Source organism: Stegodyphus dumicola, chromosome 3 (assembly GCF_044657685.1).
Source record: "Stegodyphus dumicola isolate Sdum_Otavi_A_Nest chromosome 3, ASM4465768v1".
Taxonomy (NCBI): domain Eukaryota; kingdom Metazoa; phylum Arthropoda; class Arachnida; order Araneae; family Eresidae; genus Stegodyphus; species Stegodyphus dumicola.
The window spans coordinates 110,218,838-110,234,401 of record NC_140770.1 but is presented as its reverse complement, the minus strand read 5'-3'; the positions used below and the strand labels follow the sequence as shown (position 1 = coordinate 110,234,401).

Below are 15,564 nucleotides of genomic sequence, written 5' to 3'. Positions count from 1 at the left end.
GGTTGGACATTGCTAACAACAACATAACCTTGAAACATTAGTGATTTTGTATCAGCATCATATATTTTTCACTTGAGAGAATGTCGAGTTTTGAGCCAAATGAGTGTCATTTGTGAGAACTTTTGATTTTACTTCTTTAAATTGAAGAAATATGCAGCTGAGATGCTTTGGTTGCTCGCAGAAGCAAATGCTGAGGCTGGTTTAAGTGAGAGAAGTTGTCGTGAGTGGCTTCAAAAGTTTAAGAACCCAGAATTTGACATCAAAAGCAAAGAACATAGGGAAAGGATGAAAGTGTACGAAGACGCAAATTGGGATTAAGATTCGTGCCATATACAAGTAGAACTTGTGTGTGAGGAGCTTAGGAGTGACTCAACAAGCAATTTGCCATCGTTTAAAATCATTAAAAATGTTTCAAAAGCAAGGAAATTGGGTTCCATATGAATTAGAGTTGAGAAACGTTGAATGCCGATTTTTTACATGTGAAATGCTGCTTGTCAGGCATAAACGAAAAGGTTTTTTTTTGCATCATATAATCACTGGCTATGAAAAATGGATTCATTACAATAACCCAAAGGGGAGGAAATAATGAGGACCACCTGGCCATGCTTCAATATTGACAACCAAGATGAATATTCATGAAAAGAAATCATGTTGTGTATACAAAGGGATCAACTTGATATCATGTATTACGAGTTGCTCATATCAAACAAAACCATTACTGGGCCTCTGCTGAACACAGTTGATGAGATTGAGCTGAGGACTGAAAGAAAAATGCAGCCACTCCTACTCTAGACATAATAAAGTTATTCTCCTGCAAGATAATGCTCTTCCACATGTTGTGGCACTGGTCGAAACCAACTTGGAAGCATTCAAATGAAAAGTTTTCTCTCTCTTGTTGCATTCATTATACATTACTCCTGATTATTACTTATTCTGATCGATAATGCATGGCCTGTCTCAACAACATTTCACATCATATGAAGATACCAAAAATTGAATTGATTTGTGGCTAGTCTTGAAAGATGAAGTGTTCTTTCGACGTTGTATCTGTATTCTGCCAGAAAGATGGGAAAAAGTAGTGGCTAGCAATGGACAATTCTTTGAATAAAACATACAGTTCTTTCACAATACATGAGCATATTTTGATTTAAAAAAATGGAGACTTATTTCTACTCTTGATAGTAAAAAAGTCTGTTAAAAGTACATAATATAATTCTATGTGGATGTTATCTTCTAATGAGGATTTCTTATTATCTGGCACTCAACTGCTATTTTCAATTCATCTAATGAAAAAAGAGCTGTAAAAATAGCATGAGTGTCACTTAAGCTGTTTAACTTTTGCTCATCTCCTCTAATTTCTTTCTTAATTGGTTTTGACATTTTGAAGGCAAAAAGCTCTTTTTCTTTTTATTTCTTTATTTAGGTGTTATAATAAATCTCTATTAAACAGATGCCACACAAGAAATGTAAAATTTACAAAAAAAAAAAAAAAAAAAAAAAAAAAAATTCATAAATGATTTTAAAACACCAATACAGTAAAAAATATTACATAAAATTTAAATTATCTGTGATGAAGTTATTTTAAATATCAAAAACATAAAAAGCTGAATGTAATAATATGCGAATAGAAAAATTAAATGCCAATCTTAAAGAAAAAATTATTTAGAAAGGAAAAGAAATGCTTTACCTTTCAAACGTATATTTGTTTTCCACCATGAAGAAATATTCATGATTCTTAAACTGGAGTTTGAAAATAGTCTCTCCAACTACTGGATCACTGTTAGAAGTACTCAAAATCTTGTACCCAGCAAGAGGAAGACTGGCCAATGGACTTTCATCCTTTAGGAATCACATAAATGGATACAAACTTATATTTAAAAATTAAAATTTTTATTATTAAAATTTTGAACACAAAATAAGAAAATCATCAATTTTTTTTTTTTAAATTTAAAAGTACTTAATGCCACCTAGTAACACTATCCAGTCAATTACCCCTCAAAACAAAGTTATTTTCAAATGATTTTGACAGAAGATGAAGAAAATTCTCTATGAATCAACCAGTAATATTAGATCGACAGAAGAAAAGTGAATGCTAGATTCAGCAAACTGAATGCTAGATATTTTTCAGTCAGCGTTCGCTCCCTTATGAAAAAATTCACATGGCCTAAATTTCTATAGCCTCTACAGAAATTTCTTTAGAACTGAAATGATAACGATTCTGCAAAAGTGTTTTCCTATAAAACTTTACAAAAATACTATAAAACATCTCTAGAATAACAATATACAAAACTACAAAATTAATAGTTGGAAATATTTCATAAATTTTTCTGCATTAGAGTTAAAAGGCAAGTTCTGTACTGTAACTGCAGGAACATATAAATATTCATACATCCAAAGCATTAGCACTTTGGGAACAAAAGGGAATAGATACTTAATAGTTTGAAAATAAATATGTATACTGCTTGTAAATATTACATGGTAATGCTTTCCTAATTTTGATTTTGTGCAATATTTAGTGCCAGAGATCTGTATTGTTGCTGAGACAGCTTAATAATAACACATGCACACCAAAATCAACACACATAACTATGAATTTATAGCACATATACCTGAAAAAATGAGAAATTCTTTGTATTCAGAAAGATTCACTCTCAGACTGACCTGAATTTAAAAGTCCAAAAAGGTTAAATAAAGTTAAGCAAAATAAATAAATAAAAATTTTGATTTATTGATTTTTTTTAATATGAAGAAATACAGTTAAATGTGACATTCTTCCTGCTTTGTGTTAATTTAGAAGCATAACAATTTTATATAAGACAAAAATTTACACATAAAATTACATTTGAACGATTTTTGGTAGTAGTAATATAAGCATCTTATCTGTATGAACTTTGTAAGTGATCACACAACAGAAAATCAATGAAAAACTGTAAATTTTGGATAAAATCTACACGTATGCAATTTGTTTAACTTCACAGCAGAAAAACAGAAAATAATAACTATCTTCTCTCAGTTTACAACTCAAAGAGAGAAGGGGGAAAAAAAAAAAAAAAAAAAAAAAACTAAGCATTTCTTACTAAGTTAATAGGTGGAAATTAGAAATTAATTCTACTACCTGCTGCTGTGTAATATCTCACATTTTTAAATTATGAAAGCAAGCGTTCAAACATGAATTTTAATTAATTAATCTTCATTGAATTCACTCAGCACATGTACATAAATTCTCACTGAAGACTTTTCGCTGCTGTTTTTTGATAGCATTCTGCAAGGGAAGGAGGCTTCATAGAGCTCAAAACAACAGAAAATGTTTCGATTAACTTCATTTCAAAGCAAGTATCTTCACTTACCAAAGAACGATGTTTTTTGATTAACGATTTGTTCTGCTATTGTGTGCACATGTCATGGCGCTGTCATCTAAAGAATAAAGTAGATGTAATTTAATGCAGTTACTTTATATTTACAAAACAACCTATCAAGAAAAAAATCAGCAGCACTGAGTTTTCTGTGTTCAGTATTTCGTCAAAAGTATATTTAACACATTTTTATGAACATACATGTGTCTTATGAATATGTATCAGTTGGCTATGAACAGAACTCTCAAGGACTGTAAAAATGATGGTGCAATCTGTGTTGTCACTTTCGAAATACATCTCATTATCAGGAAAATGAATTTAGTACCTCATAAAAAAAAGAAATAAAGTAATCACATAATTCATAAGTCAAACAACAAAAGTCAGCATTAATTTTCAAGATTTTCACAGGACTAGTTTTGATGGTTTTACCGAACCACCATCCTCAGCTGCAAAACTGCAAATGAACAAGATAGGAAATAATGATTAGATAAGATAAGAAAGCCTGGACAAGAATAAGCAAGTGGCACCATCTGTTGGTGAAACTAGAACTAAAACATAATTTCTTTAAAGGCCAAAGGCAAAGATGGATTGTAATTAAGATCGTTAACAAGAACAGAAAGATTTTTCTGAATGTGAAATGCCTCTAGAAAATCCAGTTCTCCAATAGAAGATGTTTTTTGAATAATTTTGGCAGCAGAAAAATTGAAAGTGTGATTTTTGGACCAACAATGTTGAGCAACAGAAGACTTCTGTGTTTCCTTTTTTCTAAATTATGCCTCATGTTCCTTGATGTGAAATTTTAAGGCTCTCTTAGTTTGGCCAATGTAAATTAAACCACACTGGCAAGGAATCCTATAAATACCCCAAGAATTCATATCCGGAATGGGGTCCTTGAGTATGGAACTCGGAATTTTATTGATGGGAGAATAAACAACCCGAAAGTTAAATTTCTGCAAAATATGTGCAACTTTATAGCTAATTTGATGGAAAGAAGGGAATGACAACAGAATTTTTATAATCTCCTAAAACAATCACATGTGAAAGTGGTCTTATTGTCTGATGTTTGTCTTGTAAGCAGTATAAAATTATATAGAGTAAGTACAATTTTTATTCTGATTTGATAGTAATAGATTAAAAGATAATATTTATCATACTTTTAAAATTGGGTTATTGAATACTACACAATGCAATGTATTTTTATTTTTTAAGATCACATGCTGACTGGGAACAAACAGTAATCTTGCATCATTAATTAATTTTGGATAATACCATAACATTTGATGCTTATAACACAACATTTCTTCATTATAACATAAATATACACAGATAACTAGACATTCACTTGTGTTCTGAGAATTCAAAGTGGGTTTCCTGCTAAATTTTGCTCAATTTCTATACAAGCTTTGCAGAAAATTCTCTAAAGTGCTTGAAACAGTCCACAGAAAACTGGAAATATTTCTGAAGAACCCCCCTTTTATCATATATATGGAATTTTGTAAGCATTGATTTATTCTCAGAGACTTTTTGAATGTCTCTGTTCTCACATATTCTGATTTACAGGACAAATTTCACAGCAAAAAGTACTGAGGTTCAGTTTTCAGATAACTTATAGTTTCAGTAATACTGTAACAATTTTCTATTTTTGCACATTGATTTTTTAAATTTCACAGTTTTAAAGATTTTACAAAAGTTAAAATTTTTATCTCTGGTGTAGTCATTTAATGCAGATTATGATTCAATTTCTTAATGGGAAAACAGGTAAAATAATTATTTATTTAGGTTACAAACTTTTATTAAAGAAATATTTTAAATCTATTATTTGTTATTTAAAATTCATTGCATCATACATGATTCAAACAGAATTATTAGATAACATAATTTACTACAACAGTTATTCCAATAATAAAATTTTAATATTCATTTTTTGAACTTTTTAGATGAAATACTATATTTATCATAGCATACTTTTGATTTTGCAATCTGCATTAAGCTATTAACATAGAAAGTTAATAATTATATTGATCAGTTTCATAAATCTGGTAATCAAAATCAATAACAAACATAAATCAGAAGTAGACCTTACCAAATATGTATTATATAAAAATAAACACAGGTTTGCAAGAACGACCCACAATTTCTGCCATCCACTATTATTTTTGAACTTTCGCAGCAGATAACCACTAAGACTGTGCTGAAAAAGAACAGTGTAAATACATTTATTAGTATTATTAATGCATACTTATTTATAATAAGGCACATACATTAATCGTTATAATTGAAACCTCCCAGGTGAACCTTTTAGTAAAATTGAATGCAAATTAACTGATATTGTTATGTGCATGCAGGTTTCTATTGGACTGAATGCACACAGAATTGAAGAGCCCAGGTTTGAATCCCAGAAAAGACATAGACCTTTGTAAGTATACAGTGTCTGCATGGCAAGGAGACACTCAGAATATATGGCTAGCTGAAATCCTTTTGAGAGATTGACGGTACAGGGAGAGGGATGGGAGACCCATCAAACCAAATCATGGGGTGTTTTCTTTTGGAATTTCAAACTGAAGCAAAGCTTAACAGTTAGCTAGGTACAGCAACAGCTTCATCACTTATGATACCACAAAGATGCTGGCCTAGCTTTTACCTACACCTGTTACTGACATCCTGAAAGCTGTGAAGGTTTAAATTGTAAGCACAAATTTTAAATAGAAAGATTGTTAACATTTCTTTCTGTTTACATAGTTAATTTCACAGATGGAGCAATAATCTAGCTAACTATCTTAGTAGAGTTGAGGAATACTAGTTATTTACAGAGAGAAATTCTTAAAGGTTGATGGCTAAAATTTGAGAATATTTTTAGATTTAATATATATATATATATATATAAACTTTTGCGATCTATTTTGCATCCATCACTTTTTCAAACTCAGATTAGCTGTCTAATCTATCTGATTAGAAATAAAGAGAATGTGGCACAGTTGTGACGAGGATAGGGTCATAGGTCACATATGAAAGGAGATACAGAATTAAAACATGATGCATTAAATATTAAATGCAAAATGCTAAAACAGTATTTGGAAGGCACAATTTTGATATCAGCATTAAGTGTTAAAAGTTTGCCAACACAATTCTGGATAGTACAATCAGTTATATATTACAAATGAATCTTTTTCAGATAGTTGATGTTTGTGTATAAAACATTGGAAACACAAAAAAAAGATGATTATTTTCAAATAAATAAAACCAGAAGGAGGGGGCAAAGCTCAAAATGGTTAGCAAAATAAACCATTACAAAACGAGAAATATGACCAAAATAAACCAAAATGAGAAATATGAGAAACTTAGCAGTCAAAGCAGTTTTGATTCCATTTTTATTTTTCAGTTGACGTTTGTGGCTACAATTCTCTTGGCACTCTAGTCATGCCTATTCACGAACAATTACATTTTTGATATTTTTACGAAAGCGAGCACAGAGAAATTACATCCTAGAAGGGTAGAGAGCGAAGCTGAGGTGCGTAGTTGTCCAATATGTAAGTACACGAACAGAAAGGCTTTGGTTTGAGATAAAAGTTTCAGTTCCCAATTATTACATCATCAGCGCTGCGCAGGCCATGCAAAATTGAATGATCTAGAAATGATGCAATCGAGAGAAGTTATTACGATTTTTAAAACAGAGAGGGAGAATTAGAGTTTTACTGTTTAAATTATAATTTTGATTTACATATTTTTTTAACTTGCATATATATAAAATATATATAAATAATGAATATGATAATTTAGCTTAACACAAAATAAGTAAACTGTTAATCACAAATATATTCTATATTTGATATGTGATTTTGATATACACCAAAGAGCCATTACATTATGACTACCCTCCATCTATAAAACAATGGGCTTGCCCGGGAAAAAAACCACTGCGCCTGCCTTTCCTATGCAACTGGAGGCTGAAGCATGTCTCTGCACTGACGGTACGCCACTGCCAGTCGTGTCTACAATGGGTCAAGAAACATCGGAACTGGACATTAGAAGAATGGAAGAAAGTTGCATAGTCCGACGAATCACGTTTTCTGGTCCATCACATCAACAAGTGTGTGCTAATACACCAATTTCCAAACAAAACCCTAGCTCCCGGATGCACAGTTGGGCAGAGACAAGCTGGTGGCAGGGGTATTATGGTGTGGACAATGTTTTCATGGAGCAGATTAGGATCCATAATCCCCATAAAACAATCCCTGAGGTTTGGGCGCTACATGAACATCTTGGCAGACCAGGTTCACCCATTTATGACAACAGTATTTCGATGGGGAATGGGATAAGATAATGCACAATGTCATGAAGGTCGAATTGTCAGGGAGTGGTTTGAGGAACATTCCAGTGACTTTCAAGTCATGTCTTGGCCTCCAAATTCATCTGACATTCATCCAATGGGGTATTTGTAGTCCCACCTGGAAAATCAAATTCACGCTGTCACTCTACCCCCTCGCAACATGGAGGAATTCCAGGACCAGTAGGTGAGTGCTTGGTACCAAATACAGTAGAAGTCCAGAAATCCGCAAAGCTTGGGACCAGAGGTTGTGCGAATTTTAGGATTTTGCGGATTTCAAGACAGAAAAGATAAATCATAATATTCAGATTAAAAGTGCAAAATAAATAAGGCGTATTAGATACATTTAATTAAATTATTACATATATTATTGCAATAACTTATTATATGCATTAAATTATTATTACATATGTAAATTGATTATATTATTCATTGTATTATATATACACAGCATTGAGGTTTGCTGATTTCGCTTCATGCAAAGATTTCCGGTTTCGGTTTCCGGTGTTAGAATCACTGTTGCTGTAAAACTTCAACAGCTTTTCTTTATTTTTCCATATATCATACACAATCGTATTGCGATTCCATACGTTTCTGCTATAAAATGCACCTGTCACCACCTTTTTCAGAATTAGCACTTTTTGCATTACCGTCAACGCAACGTGTTTACGGTTTTCAGCGTTGCAAGCAGTAAAATCATGAGTGCATTTCTTATCTGTAATTGTATTAAAAAGGGCTGAAATTTAAAATATTCTTAATTTATCCACAAAATATCTGGATAACGAAAAAGGCAGCACTAAATAATCTCGTGAAATAACAAAGCTCAGAAAATACAACAGCGTGAATCGTGAACTTGAAAGAAGAGTTGAGTGAATCGTCTGCTTTCTTACCTTGATGCAGATTAGAGGGGAAAAAACTTGATGATCATGATGTCAATAATTTGGTATTTCCATTATGATTCATTATTATTTGGTAATTATGACGTTATTATTCGGTAACTATTTTTTCTTTGATATTTCGTGCTTCCTGTTGCGGTTTCTGGAACTTATAAACTGAATGTTTATATTTTGAGAGGCAATGCGGATTTTAGGTCGGCGGATTTTCGGTATTTGACTGTACCTCTGATTGCGCATTAGTACCTTTAATGCCACGCTGATTGTTGGCAGTTTTGAGGTGGTCCTACATGTTATTAACAGGGTGGTCATAATGTAATGGCTCTTCAGTGTATGTATATATAATAATCAAATAATTGGCATTTTTATAAGAATTACAGTAAATGACATTTTTGATAGAAGTATTTACATTTTATTTATTTGATTATTATGTCTAATTAAATCATTACGGCTTAGGTGCACGTTTCCTAAATAGTTCTACTTTTCTTTTATATATATATAGAACTGTGACTGTAACTCAGATAATGCTACAGCACCATCTAAATGAGTGCGCAGAGATGAGAGGTTAACGATGGTGAGTGCAGACATATGAGGGTGTAACGATTGTTATTTTTACTTTTCTTTTCATTCTAATTTATATAAATAAAATCTAGTTTAGCAATAATGTGATGAGTTGTAGTGGTGATTATATGCTTATTCACAATGTCTTTCCTACACATACACACACACATATATACAGTCAAAAGTCGTTAATCCGGACTCGTCGGGACTTCGGCGATTCCGGATTATAGATCATCAGTTTAAATCTGGTAAGATGGCATGCAGAAATTATAAAATTAAAAATATGAAACCGTAATTTATGAAATAAAGAACAATTATGATATAAAGGGTATCAAAATTTACAAAAAAAAAAAAAAAAAAAAAAAAAAAGAGCTTAATACTTATTTGTTTATTTTATTAAACATTTCTTTCAATGTAAGTTGTATAAGTTGCTTCATTTTTTATGTGATAATACATTCTCTTTAATTCTATAAACACACATAATTTCTTGTTCAGTTACAAAGTTCCGCTGTTCAAGTCCTATAATTGCTGTGTCGAGAATACCGACTAATTTGTCAATCGAAATTTTTTCGTTTTCAATAACCTCTGTCACTTTCTTCGCTATCGGAAGTGAATTATAATGATGAGGACTTTGATTTAAATCATATCAATGACGGAGGACATCGAGATGAAATACTACAATTAGTAAGAAATTAAAAAAAAAAAAAAAAATCTGACCTGGAGATAAGGATAGTGCTGACAGATCAACTTCCAATTCATTGCGCGCCAGGGCGTTAAAGATAAACAAAGTTTAGATAAACAAATGTTAAAGTTTAGATAAACAAAGAATATGCCTTTATCCATTTTTTTGCAGCAATTCCACTTTTTGTTTAATGGACTTCGAAACATACTTTCGCTTTGTAGATCCTTTACATATTAGTAAATATATATCAGAAATTCTATTTGACATAATCGAAAGTTCAAGCTTACTTTTATAAAATTGCTTTAACAGTCTGCAAAAAAAAAAAAAAAAAAGCCGAATCCAATTCGAAGATTAAGGAACAATGCAATCTGCAACATTAACTGAATTAGATAATTTTAGCTTAGCTTATATCATTTGTTATACATTAAATGCGCATTCATAAACGTACTTTGCGCATGCACACGCATATTCGCAGCCGTAAAGGTCTTACGCACATGCGTCAACGCGACGTATGCACAGAAGGTTTGTAGCTTTGAGGTCCGGATTATGGGTGTCCGAATTAACGACTTTTGACTGTATATATATATATATATATATATATATACACACACACACACATACACATATAAATCAAATACTCACTTTTATAGAAAGCTGCAAATCAAGCGAACTTATACTAATATTCCGATGCCAGCAAACATGGATGGAGGTGTTAATATGATGAGTAATTGACTTCTCACTTTTCTGTACTGAATAGTCATCTGCATCATCACTAGATTCATATTTTTCTTCTAGAGCTTTGTATGTCTGACTAGATGAATTATGGATGCCATTCTGATGATTTTTAGCATTCTCAACCACTTTCTGCAAATCCCCAAGCCACTTTGTATACTCTCTTTCAGATGAGGCTGCTATAACCAGGTGTTTTTCAGCATTGCATAATGCCAAACAATAACTGACCCCAAATTTTGGCTCGGTCTTTTCAACTTTGAGACCAGATGTGGAGAGTTGGCCTTGCACTTTGAATCTCAACTGTCCATTATGAACTCGTGTAGTATACAGTAGGATATCAGAAAACTATTTGAGGAAGAAAGGAAAAATTATGACTATCAGTATTTACAAGTTTATAATGAGGGAAAATTATTCATTCCATATTTTATAAATGATTACCGTATTTGACGGCATATAAGACGCACTTTTTTTCCTAAATTTGGTCTAAAAATGTTCGAAATGTAGCGGACTTCATGCTTTATATAAATGCGTTAAAGTTAAGAATTTGGATGTTAGTGCTAGAAAGACCTTAGTGAGAAAACAAGGATTGTGTTTTTTATGTTTAAATTCACATCTAATGAAAAACTGTAATTCACAGTTAAAGTGTAATTTGTGTAATTGAAAAATGCATAATAGTTTGTTGCATGAAGATGTTAAAGCTAAAAACGTACAGCTTTTAACAGCGCCAAATGAAAACGAAAGCACTCCAGAGAGAATTACGAATGAATCATGCGAGGGTAAAGGTCAGGTAGTTATCAGTAATACGATTCAAAATTGCACTTCGGCGATTTTGCCTACGGTTCTCGCACTCACATTTTCGTCCAGTGGCGAAACTATCGAAATTAAATTATTACTGGATTCCGGAAGAGAAAGTTCGTTTATTTCTGAACGAGCTGGTCGAAGATTAGGATTAAAAAGAACGAATCAAAGTTTACATTTGCGTGCAATTGGCGGAATGCCAGCTTCCAAGACTCGTGCTCTATTAGTGGTTTAATGATTAAATCAAGGGTAAATAATGAAATGATTGATGTTAACGCATACATTTTGGATAGGTTAACTTTGACATTGTCGGAAAAAGTCATTAATGTAAAGCATATAGAATACATTAAATCTATTCCATTAGCGGATCCGAATTTTGCTCAACCCAAAGAAATTGATTTGATTTTAGGAGCTGATTATTTTTTCTCTGTTTTAAGATGTGGCCAAATATATGGTTAGAAAAATGAGCCTGTAGCTCAAAATACAATTTTCGGTTGGGTGATTGCTGGGAAAGTCGGAAATAATATGGAAGGCCCAAAAACAGCAAATTCAAACTTCATAAAGCTAGAAGATAATTTAAATATTGATTACGAACTTAAGCATTTCTGGGAAATGGAGGATATTGTCGATGTTGGGAAGAAGGAATTTCTGACACCTGAGGAACAATTTTGTGAATCACATTTTCAAAACACTCATGCTGTTAATTCAGATGGGTGATTTATTGTAAAACTTCCATTTTATAAATCGCATTTGAAGTTGGGCGATTCAAAACCAGCAGCAATTTCTAGGTTGCGTTCCATGGAACGAAAATTCAAAGATAATCTGGAATTTGAAAAACAATACAAAGATTTTATACATGAATAGGAACAGTTAGGACATATGACTGTGATCAATGATGATTTATCTAACAGAAAAGTTTTATCTTCCTCATCATGCGGTCATTAAACCTTCTAGCACAACGACAAAATTAAGAGTAGTTTTTGATGCATCCTGTAAATCTGAAAACGGTATATCATTGAATTCTCTTTTAGGGGTAGGTCCGAAATTACAAAGAGATATTTTTGAGATTTTGATTAATTTTCGATTTCCCAAAATTGTTTTCACAGCCGATGTGGAGAAGATATATTGTCAGGTGATGGCAACCCCTGAAGATCAGAATTATCAATTGATACTTTGGCAATACACTTCTAGTGATGAAATGCGCACGTACATGTTGAAAACAGTTACATGTGGTCTTTCCTCTGCTTTATTTTTAGCAACTCAAGGTCTGAAGCAGGTAGCTTTAGCTTCTAAAGAGGAATCAGATGTATCTCGTATATTGCAAGAGCATATGTATATGGATGACTTATTGTTGGGTTCAAATATAGTTAATGATGCAGTATCTGTCTGCAAGAAAATATCTTCAATTTTACATGCACGTGGTTTTGATTTGAGGAAGTGGAATTCAAATTCTGTAGAATTCTTAACTGAATTTAATGAACATTGTTCGTTGAATTCTGATTTCGAGATATCTCCTAATTCGAGTTCGAAAGTCTTAGGACTTTTTTGGAATTCGACTACTGATACATTCAGTTTTAAAGCTACACTGCACATCAACGCATCTATAACAAAGAGATGCATATTGGCAGAATCTACTCGCATTTTCAATCCTTTAGGTCTCCTATCTCCTTGCACTGTATTGATTAAAATATTCTATTAAAAGCTATGGTTAGTTAAAGGCGACTGGGATTCAGTTGTTCCCCAGCATATCTCAGATAATTGGTTTAAATTTCAAGAGACATTCAATAAAATCAATAATTGTGAAATTCTGAGATGTGTCATGCTTACAACGGACAGTGTTATCCAACTACAAGGATTTTGTGATGCATCTTCGCAGGCCTATGCAGCAGCCATTTACTGTCGTCAAAAATGCAATGGTACAGTTAAGGTTAATCTTTTGGTATCAAAGACTAAAGTCGCGCCTATAAAGCAAGTATCCATTCCGCGATTAGAACTTTGTGCTGCGTATTTGTTGAACAGATTAATACGATCTCTTTTGAACATTTTAAACAAGCTTAATTTTGAAATCTATGCATGGACGGCTTCCAAGGTAGTTCTGTCTTGGCTATCCGCTCATCCACGAGTAGCAGAAAAGTTCATTATTTGTTGGATTCAGGATCATTATTTCAAAAATGATTTGCAATGTATTAAGGAAGATAAACCTCTCTGTATCCATTCGTAGATAAAGATGGTCTCTTACGGGTGGGAGGACGTCTTCGAAATTCATCTTTAGCATTTAACATCAAACACCCTGTCATACTTCCTTCTCGACATAAATTTAGTGAATTACTAGTGAAAGAACTTCATATTTCTTACCTTCATGCTGGTTTTTCTTTATTATCACACCTCGTCAGGCAATCTTACTGGATAATTGGAGGAAAGTGACTGATACGCAGTTGTGTCAACCACTGCTTAATATGTCATCGATTTAAAGCTGCTTCAAATCCGCAATTGATGGGTGACTTACCTGAACATTGTGTGACTTTGGAACGACCTTTTTTCGCATTTGGTGTGGATTACGCTTGTCCTATTACCATGAAATTTAATAAGGGTCGTGGTTCTAAAACAACAAAAGGCTATATAGCTCTGTTTGTTTGCTTGTCAACTAAAGCTGTGCATATAGAAGCAGTCAGTGACCTGACGGCAGACTCGTTTATCGCGGCACTTAGATGTTTCATTTCCCATCGCGGTGCACCACAGCACATTTACAGTGACAACGGTACCAATTTTGTGGGAGCATGCTGAAAACTACAAGAACTAAATCAGATTTGGTCTTCCTTGTATGCAACAGAATCGGTTTCCCAAGAACTAACTAAGTCATCTATTGAATGACATTTTATACCGCCTGCTTCGCTCCACTTCGGAGGAATATGGGAAGCCGGCATTCGCTCAGCGAAATTTCATCTGAGAAGAGTATTGAAAGAGACTCTTTTAACCTACGAAGAGTTGTCAACGCTACTTACCCAGATCGAGGCTATTTTGAATTCATGTCCACTTACTTACGTGAACGATTCTGGTATTGACTCTATTAATGTTTTAACCCCTTCTCATTTTACTACAGGTGATACGTTGACTTCCTTTCCAGAGACACGTCAGTCTGTTCGCACAAGGAGTTCAAGGTGGGAACTTGTACAGAATCTACGTCGCAGATTTTAGAATCAATGGAAAGGGGAATATTTGACTTCTCTTCAGCAGAGATCCAAGTGGCAGCACACTAAACCCAACTTAAAGGTCGACATGGTGGTTCTTGTCATTGAAGATGGATCTCCACCTTTAGCGTGGCCTATAGGGCGGATCATCGATGTCCATCCAGGCAAGAACGGCTTAGTTCACGTAGCTACAGTCAAAACTAAAACTGGTGTCTTCAAAAGACCAATTAATAAACTTTCCCCTTTGCCTGTGTATCAGGACTAAACCTGATAGGGTGGGAGTATGTTCACTTCCACGCCTATTGAATTAATTTCCACCTTTTTGTTGCGTTGGCAACACGCTTTTGAGATTTGTCGTGCGTAGAATTCGGTCGCTAAAAGCGTAGCTGGCCTGTAACGGTTGTAATTCTTATTTTTTTATGCTTATCTGTACTGTTGAATTATTACTAAATGTTTACGTATGAATGTTTTATTATTAAATGTATTCAGTTTGGTTTAAATAGACAAAGAGTCATTGAATTTATTAAGGATATTTAAAGTCGAAACTGCGTCATCCATTTCAGCGCCATTCTAACACAGGAACGTAAAGAATATCAATATAGAAAACATAATAGTAGTTGAAAGTTCTGAAACTTATTAAAAATTTAAACAATGCAAGATTTCTTCATTATTTAAGCTCAAGAAAAGCCGGTTCACTTACTTGTGACGCCCAGATAGGAAAGCAGTTAGAGATTCTAACTGCCATACTGAAGGGTCTGAGTTCGAATCCAAAGAATGCATTAATGTAATTTGTCCATCCCTTCATAAAAGGCATCATTGGTCCACCATAATAAAGAGACCACCACTTCCTAGTAGTGGCCAACATCTATCTTAGTAGTGGTCAACATCTATAAACAGCTAGAGCCCACCACTTGAGAGGAACTTGTGCTTTTGATGCATCCTTCTCTAAATCATATTTTACAAATATGGCTACTTTGTATGGCTATTTTAAATGGTAATGAATGAAAGCTAAGAACCACATTATGGACAAATT

At 33.2% G+C, this 15,564-nt stretch overlaps 1 protein-coding gene and 1 long non-coding RNA gene across 10 annotated transcripts in view; one reads left to right on the top strand and one right to left on the bottom strand.

Moving 5' to 3' along the window:
- LOC118194668 (FERM, ARHGEF and pleckstrin domain-containing protein 1-like) overlaps positions 1 to 15,564 on the bottom strand; it is a 172,533-nt gene that overhangs the window by 27,306 nt on the left and 129,663 nt on the right. For 7 of the 9 annotated variants that reach the window (XR_015040244.1, XM_085813171.1, XM_085813172.1 and 4 more), the window contains 3 exons: positions 10,456 to 10,890; positions 5,437 to 5,544; positions 1,688 to 1,839 (listed from right to left, as the gene is read on the bottom strand). Coding sequence is in view for 8 of the 9 variants with exons in the window: in XM_085813171.1 (XP_085669297.1) it covers positions 1,688 to 1,839; positions 5,437 to 5,544; positions 10,456 to 10,890 (695 nt within the window). In the remaining variant the exon portion in view is untranslated. Of the gene's footprint in view, positions 1 to 1,683; positions 1,840 to 5,436; positions 5,545 to 6,836; positions 6,979 to 10,455; positions 10,891 to 15,564 lie in introns of those variants that run through there. The other 2 variants (XM_085813173.1, XM_085813174.1) reach the window with 2 other exon arrangements.
- LOC146998063 (uncharacterized) overlaps positions 1 to 15,564 on the top strand; it is a 101,000-nt gene that overhangs the window by 51,797 nt on the left and 33,639 nt on the right. The gene's annotated exons all lie outside the window — the stretch shown is intronic.